We start from the raw sequence: 8,442 nt of genomic DNA, 5'->3' as shown, positions 1-8,442 counted from the left end.
TTTTTTTTAATGTAGCCTGCTGTTGTTTGCCAACGGCCCTGTTTACACGTTAGTTATTTTGAATAACTGAGACACTTCCTTTCATTTGTGCTCTTCGTTTACACGCTAATTCGTCTCTGAAAACGAGTCTTTCTTAAAACTCCGGCCAGAGTGGAGATTTTGGAAATCTTTGTTTGCACGTTTGCACGTAAACTGAGACAAACGGAGGTTTAAGCAGCTGAGAAAGTGAGGAAAAGAAGAGAGAAGAAGGGATTCATTAATGTTGTTGCTATTTTTGGGATTCTGATTGGCCAACGTGGGCTTGAGCTTCTTGTTACACGGCCACCTACAGGTTTGACATGCTCTTGATGACATTGATGGCATACAGTATATACATGGGTATGTGTAACCGAACACTATTCTGAAAACTGACAGCTGTGCACAATATAATTTTTGAAAACGAAGAGGTTGAAATGTCTGCTTATGAAAATAGCCACGAGTAAACGTAGCCTATGTATTAAGGCATATCTCACCCCATCTGCCCTGGTTGTAATGCACTTTGGGTCAGCTTATGCTGTTTTGAATGTGCTATATAAATAGACATGACTTGACTTGTAAATATGCACTTCCTAACCCTTTTCTGCTTCTGGAAAATAAGTTCCAGCTCTTTCTCCTTTGAAAACAGTTTGTGCTCCAGGTCCTGGCTGCGGGACTGAAGACGCTCAGAGTCCTGCATGGCCAGAAGAAGAAAAGGTTAAAAGGTCAAATGGTTAAGGAGTAGGCACATGATTAAGATCCCCTCCAGACATATACAAATTCTGCACAATGAACGTCACACATCCAAGTTGCAAAACAATAAGCAAAACACATTTTCTAGTGGAAGGCAACTTTAAACATCTCTCCATACCGACATTATGTGCTGTTATTTTGTTGCTAAAGGAGATGCTGCTTTGGTAGGTTTTGTTTGCGTTTAAGCTCTTTTACCTTCAGTATCAGTCTGTCTTTCTCGTTTTTAATCTGAGCCTCCATCTCTTCGTATAAATAGCGGATCTCACTGTCATGTGTTGCAGCCTTCCTGCACAAAGGGGCGGCAGAGACGTTACAATTATTAAGGTAACTGGTGAATAGATGAAAGACGTGAAGTACGACATAACATAATATCTAGGAACAGAACAACATTGTTGTCTAGGGTTGAGCTTAAGGCTGTATCTGTAATTACATGTAAATACTTGAGCGCACACACTTACAGACACACGGGAACTGAGTTTCATTTTTTCAAAAGAATACTGAGTAGTATTTACATTCCCTCTGACAATTGTTAAGACCCAAACAGCCAATTAGTAAAGTCTAGAGGAATAACAAGCTGTTAACCAGTACCATGCAGTGCCATGGGAAAACTATGCATGTTTTACAAACAGCCTAAAATCACACTATTCTCTGCACACAGACAACTGCAATTTGACGTTGCCTTCAAACAAGTTCCTTGTGAATCCATGAAATATGTTGACCATGACATATGAGATACACACACAAAAAAAAGTTTGGGGTCACTTACAAATTTCCATACCACGCCATTATAGACAGAATACCAGCTGATCTGGGTGGGTGGTTGATATTTAATGCAATATCTACATTAACCCATTATCAGCAACCATTCATCCAATTTTCAAAGGCACATTCTGTTTACTAATCGGATATCATTTTAAAAAACTAACTATAAAAACATTGGAGAACCCGTTTGCAGTTACGTAAGGACATAATATAATCTGAAGCTGCTGCACTGGTTAATAAAACAATGCAACTGAGCTCTGGTATTCTGTCTATTATGGGGTGCAATGGACATTTCTAAGTGAACCCAAACCTTTGACCGGTAGTGTGGATATATATATACATATACACTGTATATCTAGTTGCTTTCATGCCCCCTGAGGCACTGTTTTAATGGATTTAAAAAAAACAGCAGAATGTGGTCAGACTTTAGAGTGTGCCTCCAGATTAGTGGTCATTTGACATGGATAAAGGGGTCGTTCTATAGAGATTTACAGGTAAATCCATGCAAACAGTCTCAGGCTGTAATATAAACACACACAGAAACGCACAGAAATGCACCGTTGTATCACAGATCCTTCAGGCAACAAATGACAAAGAAGGACATTTGCTATTTGTGGTACATAAAATACAGTACTTAATTAAATTATTTAAGTGTGGGAACCTATTTATAAATGTGGCCTTTTTAACCCAGACTAAGACTAAGACACCACAGTTGAAGTGAATACTCTCTTTATGAGTGCATGTGTGTTCTGCCGTACTACCTCTGGAGGGCGCTCTCCATCTCTTTCCTCTCATGGTGGGCTTCTTTAATCTGGTGGGTGACCCTGGCCAGGAACTCCTCAAAATTGGACAGGAGGTGAGGCTCATCTCGCCTGAGCTGGGCCCAGAGACTGCGCACTTCGCCTGGACTGGAGAGAGGGAAAAGGAGAAGACATAAAGTGGGTTTCTTTTATCAAGTATGAATTATGGCAGCAAGATTTTGAGCACAAAACACATCGAAATACGTATTGATTAAAGACTTGCAGTGATAACACTCACTCCTCAAAGACATTACTGGCCCCCAGGCTCTCCAGCAGCATACAGAAGTGGCCCTCCTCCTCGTCAACTCCTGACAGCTTGGCTTCCCATTGGCTCTGATAAAGGGCTTCCTTGGCCCTAACAACAGGGCCAGAGGCCTGATTTTGGTCATCGGTCACAGAGATCCTCCGGCCATGCAGGAACTGACCTGAGACACACCCACAGCTTTTTTAAATGTAAATGTGCTGTATTTATATAGCGCTTTTCCAGTCTTAACAACTGCTCAAAGCGCTTTTACATCTACAGGGAACATTCACCATTCACACACATTCATACACTGTGGCCGGGGCTGAACATACTGTCATCTTTCCTATTTAGCAATTGTGCAGAGGCACTTAATGCTTATAATTTTAAAGTGAGACTTTTGTAATTTTGGAAAAAATAAATAACATTTTTTAACACAAATAAATAAAACACACCTTTGCTTGATACAATACACTTTTTGCGGCTGCAGCCTTAACTTACATGTATGACCAGATAGAAAATCCACATGAATGAACTAAGGGATGCATAAGCATGAGACGCTTGCAATGACAGGGCAGGGACTGACCCTGTGATTCAGAGTGTGTGTGTATCATGGTGGTAGTGCAAATAAGTCCAATAGTGCAATGATAAAGTTTAAAGATCAACATTAAATATGGACAATGCATTAAATATGGGCATTATAAGGGAATAAAGTAGCTTGTGGTGGCTTATATTGGCAATTGTTAGCAAACAAAAACCGTAGTACTACGGTTGAAAATTAACCAACTGGCTAACACAGGTGCATTTACAGAACTGTTGACTAATGTGTGTTGTCCTTTGCAAATAAAAAATACAAATACAAACTTTACATAGATGTTGTGTAACTGACATAAGTGCGTTCAGTGACATTATGACCCTTGTGTTTCTGTTACACTATGTTTGGGCATGCATTATTGTCCTTTAATTTTCACTTTTAGCTAAAGTGGCCTCTGTTCAGCTAAAAATTACAGTCTAGCTTTAAACATTTATAGACAAAACAAAAGGCATACCATGTATTTTATTTTCCATGAAAGCAACTATCTGAATAACTTTCTTGATGTTCCACAGCACCATAGTGTCATTTAATCTTTAGACCAAAGCTGCAATAAAGGCCTCTGACGGCAGGAGACCTACTGAATCCAGAGGAGAATGCCTCCAGCGTGAGGTAACCCGCGCCGTCTGTATCCAGAGAGTCAAACACATCCTCCAGCTCCTCCGCAGACAGAGGCAGCTCTCTGTGGAGCCTCTGCCAGGAAAACAGAAACACGCAGGACATTTTAAATGCTGTCGTACTGAACCCAACAGGAATTATCAGCAATACAAAACATGACAACAAGTAGCCAACACATACATATTTGCACAAAAACACATAAAAACATGAGATAAGTAGATATGAACATAAATACACATGTACACTATACTTAAAAAATGAAGAAAATATGCAAACAATATGTGCTGTGACATGAGCAGGGATGGCAGATGATATAGTTTATATATACACTATATAAGATATAGTTTGTTGGAAAACCCAACAGCTGATAGTACAAATGATCTCAGGTGTCGGTTAGACCTGGCATGTTTTCGGTAGGTTTACCTCCTTCCAGATGGTAGGAGGCAAAACTCAGAGTGTGGTGGGTGAGTGATGTTGTGTGTGTGTCCAATGTGGTTTGGAGTTACATCAGAAACCAGTTAGTAGTAACACTAGAACTGGTATCGTATCAATAAATGTTACCTGCAAAGTCTGAGCTATTCTGTCATATCTGGCTTTGTGTTGTTAGAACTAAAACAGACCTAGCGCGGAATAAGCACTGGCACAAAGTGGCTGCTTTATATGTCACAGAACAAAGCTTTTCTTGGAAAAGCTCAACGCTAACAGCACCAACAAAAGGCATGCTGCTCATGAGGGCCCTATCCTAATTAACTGACAACACAGCTTGGACATTATTGGCGCTTTGAAGAGGCTTGAGTGTATTGTTTCTGCCAGTAAAATGAGTGTGTGTGCTTAAGAGTTAGGTGAATCTATACTCATTAACATTTCCATTAATGGTGCTACTTTGCCACTTCACCGGCTGTTTGAGTGTGTTGAGTGGTTGAAGAGCTTTCTTTTGCAAGGGTGATATAACGGGAAAAAAAACAATAATCTCAGAAACATGCGATAATGGCAGCTGTGGCACTAAGTGTTTCTTGCTTGCCATTTACATTACAGCACCACGGGACACTTAATTATGCCACAGGTAAATGCGTGTCCTCTTCGACCTATTGTTCTTAGCGGCGGCTTAATGTAATCACAGAGCATCAGCAGATTTTAAAAAGTAATAATGTGAAACTAAAGAATGAGGTTGACTAGGAAAAACAAACCTCTCTAAAGAGAATGTTTGCTCTTTAAAGTAGAAATGAAGAGCTGAAACAAGCAGTCCATTCATTAATTAGTTGATTGACAGAAAATTAAACGGCAACATCTTTGGAAAATAAAAGGCCAAAACGTGCAGGTTCCATACCCCTAAAATGTGCATAATGTCTATGCTTTGTTGTCTTATATGATAGTAAATTGAATATCTTTGTTTAGAACTGTTTTTTGGACAATAAAAAACATTCTCAAGACATAACTTTGAGCGTCAAGAACTTGTAATGGCCATTTTTCAAAAATGTCTGTCTCTTTAAAAGACCAAACAAGACATTTATTAATCGATATTTAGCAGATTCATCTCCCAAATAAATCCCAAATTGCAGCTCTTAAATCAATATCTCTCCTGACAACCTGGACATCTTAGATCTCCAATAGTGTGCAAACTTTGCAAATACAAAGTTTGCATCACTCACACACACAGAGCTTCTCTAACCCTCATATCGGTGCGGGTAATGTAGCCCTTGCCCTCCACATCGCAGGTCTGGAAGAACTCCTTGGTCTTGTCCAACAGGGCAATTTGACCCCAGTCTGAGCGCCTCCTCCCTGGGCTCAGGCCAAAGCCGTTCACCCTGCCTTTCTCTTCCATGTCTGGGATTATTTAGAAGCAGCACGGTGTGTTTGTTGCATGTACTTCAGTTGCAGTCAGCAGTGCAATCAGACATTAGGCCTCTTCACTGGCCCTGTATCCTGTGCTCTGGGGCTCTTACAGTCGCCATGACGATAGAGACAGGAAGTAGCATTAGATGATGAGATCACTGATAACTTATTGTGGCTAATGAATACACTCAAAACTGGTTGCAGGTCCTGTGAGACAGAGAGGAAACAGTACAAATACACATTTTAGCTAAAAGTGACAGATTGAGAAAACTAGTGGGGAAATGCCTGGTTACACAAGTAATCAGAACATTATTGCAACGGTACCACATTTTACTATACAGTACATCCCTTTCCTAATAAGCCAGGAACAAGTACCTCACAAAGGTATGTAAACACAGTGTAAAGGATTATCTTAATACCCAGCCATACAGAACACATGACAGCGTAATGCCTGCAAGACTGCAGGAACCAAGAGGCTGAGTCACAGCTAAAAATCAAAGCTATTGTGAATCGTCCAACAGTGGTTTCTTGTTTTTGTCATCACAACTTCATGATGACTCAAACAAGTTTTTAAAGTACTGTCTTATCTGCAGTTAAGAGCCAAGGTACAGTTTGTAGAAATATAAGAAGCAGATAAGAGATTTTAAAGTCAAGATATGTGAACTAACCTCTAGTGATGGAAAAGTGTGTTTTATTCGTTAGTAAGATGCTGGCTTTCAGCTTTGCAGCAAACAAAACGTAATGTTTAAAGACTGTAAATTAGACATTTAAAACATGACACTCCTTTGAGCATCCTCAAAGGACTTTTTGAACACAAATACATTCTCCTCATTGCACAGGCCTCAACAGTGTTACCCTTTGCAGTGTATTACTGTGAAAAAAAAGTTAGAATCTTCTAAATATGCAGTATGGACAAGGAAAGCATTGGGTCTTTCTCTACAACAAACAACTTGTGGCAAATTCTTTCTGCTCCCAACCTTCCTACTTTAACCAGATACAGCCTAAACATACTTAAAATGAACTACAAATTCATTTAAATAAACCAGCAACAGAAGGAAATGTCTTACCTTTTACAAATGAAGAGCACAGGAAAGTGAAGCCTTTTTCCACTCTCAGTATCAACAGACCACTGGCCGTGCTCTGTGTTTCGGAAGTCTCGCCTCACAGATGAACGTTAGGGAAGTCATTCTGCAACCATGTGATGTCATGAGGAAGCGGCCGGAGGCTTTAGCAGCCTGTGTTCACACATTGCTCCCACAATGAGAGAGAAGGTTGCAGTGTGAACTCTCTTTAAGCGAGCTACATGTTTGCAACATGTTTATGTCGCCTGTATCTATGACAACAGCAGACTCAATACGTGATTATTGAAAAGAGCATTACGTTTTGGCATTAACAAAGTTGAATTAGAAAATGAATGTAATTTTAAGAGTTTATAAAAGCAAAATGAGTTGACTACTGATACTACTTTACTGACAATCAAATGCTTTTTTTTTCATTGTAATTAGCCACAATGGAAAAAGTGTTGGCCATTTGAAATAAACAGCTCTTTACAGTAAGCTAAAACATTTATTGATTCAAAAATATCTTACATGTACGGTATACGTTTTCACATCTCTTCATGTCTTACAATGCCATCTGGTGGTCTGAGATTAAAATGACCCACAAAATGTGCTACTCTGGGGCGAAATACCAGAACAGAAAACCCGTGATACAGACGTAAAGAGACAATCTGGTTGGAGATTACCACTCTAAGTATAAAGCACCACTAAAAAGAGTGTGAAAAGCACAATCCTGAATGTCCTCAGGTAATCTTTTAAAACTCTGTTTTTGTGACACCATAGTCAAAAAAGTGAAGGTCCAGTCTTTTCTCCATTACAGCTTTAACTTGGGGAGTCATTTCCCAGTTCCTTGGGTGATCTTTTGAAGCAGATACTCCATTTGGAGATTGAGATTGGGCTGTCCTTTCTTGGTCTTTTTGCTGAGCATCTGAAACGTCTCCGCCTTTTTCTGTTTGTACTTCTGAATGGCTTCTTCTCTCTGCTTGTTATTCTTAATGTATTCCTGGAATTTCACCAAAAAAAAAATGCAAAAAGAACAAGACAACCGGTAAGCAGAAAGTCAGATTGTAATTGGATGTCACAAAAAACTAAAACTGTGAACTAATTTTGTGCCTTTTTTTCATGGGTAATAACAATAAACATTAAAGATAAACACTTCACCTCTTTCTTCTTTTTCCGTTTTTCTGTGATTGATTCAAATTCCTCTTTTGTCTTCTGGTAGGACGTCTTCTTTAGCATTTTCTTCCTCATGCGGTTGCTCATTGGAAGACTAGAAGAGAATATTACGAAGAAGTATTACTCTGCATTTCCCAAATTGCATGAAAACATTAACAGTAGAAGAATAAAACAAATACTGAAAATGCATGATGATACATACTTAGAATCAGAAAAGGATTAATGCCAAGTAAGTAAGACTTACAAGAAGTGTGCTCGGTTGTTGGTGCATACATAAACAAACATATTAAACATTTATTTGAAATAAACAATAATTATGGGAAAAAAATATACAACATAGTTTGTATATACATACATATTGGTATTTTTAAGAGATGCATCTCTTTCTTTTATACTTCATATTCAGTAGCTAGCAAAAGATGAAAACTTAAACTAGGGTTTTATTTAATTTAATTTCAAATCCTGCCTTTCATTCGAATCTAGAAAGAGGATGATTGCTACAACTTTACATTACATGTCATTTAGCTGATGCTTTTATCCAAAGCAACTTCCAATTGAGCGAGAGATATATATATATATATATATATATATATA

At 38.8% G+C, this 8,442-nt stretch overlaps 3 protein-coding genes across 6 annotated transcripts in view; 1 reads left to right on the top strand and 2 right to left on the bottom strand.

Moving 5' to 3' along the window:
* cracr2ab (calcium release activated channel regulator 2Ab) overlaps positions 1 to 6,935 on the bottom strand; it is a 14,341-nt gene extending 7,406 nt beyond the window's left edge. For all 3 annotated transcript variants that reach the window (XR_004327775.1, XM_032505334.1, XM_032505335.1), the window contains exons 1-7: positions 6,682 to 6,935; positions 5,451 to 5,821; positions 3,745 to 3,856; positions 2,569 to 2,755; positions 2,292 to 2,438; positions 964 to 1,054; positions 614 to 709 (exon numbers count right to left, since the gene is read on the bottom strand). Coding sequence is in view for 2 of the 3 variants with exons in the window: in XM_032505334.1 (XP_032361225.1) it covers positions 614 to 709; positions 964 to 1,054; positions 2,292 to 2,438; positions 2,569 to 2,755; positions 3,745 to 3,856; positions 5,451 to 5,603 (786 nt within the window). In the remaining variant the exon portion in view is untranslated. The remainder of the gene's footprint in view (positions 1 to 613; positions 710 to 963; positions 1,055 to 2,291; positions 2,439 to 2,568; positions 2,756 to 3,744; positions 3,857 to 5,450; positions 5,822 to 6,681) is intronic.
* Positions 6,936 to 7,203: 268 nt separating this feature from the next.
* The window catches only part of mettl25 (methyltransferase like 25), a 15,827-nt gene continuing 14,588 nt past the window's right edge, over positions 7,204 to 8,442 (top strand). The window contains exon 1 of the mRNA XM_032505339.1: positions 7,204 to 7,210. The gene's annotated coding sequence lies outside the window, so the exon portion shown is untranslated. The remainder of the gene's footprint in view (positions 7,211 to 8,442) is intronic.
* The window catches only part of ccdc59 (coiled-coil domain containing 59), a 3,966-nt gene continuing 2,988 nt past the window's right edge, over positions 7,465 to 8,442 (bottom strand). Inside the window, exons 3-4 of one of the 2 annotated variants that reach the window (XM_032505351.1) lie at positions 7,834 to 7,942; positions 7,465 to 7,675 (exon numbers count right to left, since the gene is read on the bottom strand). In XM_032505351.1, coding sequence (XP_032361242.1) covers positions 7,508 to 7,675; positions 7,834 to 7,942 — 277 coding nt within the window. In that variant the 3' untranslated portion in view covers positions 7,465 to 7,507. The remainder of the gene's footprint in view (positions 7,676 to 7,833; positions 7,943 to 8,442) is intronic. The other variant, XM_032505350.1, reaches the window with a different exon arrangement.

This window comes from Etheostoma spectabile, chromosome 23, assembly GCF_008692095.1.
Source record: "Etheostoma spectabile isolate EspeVRDwgs_2016 chromosome 23, UIUC_Espe_1.0, whole genome shotgun sequence".
Classification (NCBI taxonomy): domain Eukaryota; kingdom Metazoa; phylum Chordata; class Actinopteri; order Perciformes; family Percidae; genus Etheostoma; species Etheostoma spectabile.
The sequence above is the reverse complement of the archived record's forward strand: the minus strand, read 5'-3'. Positions and strand labels throughout refer to the sequence as shown.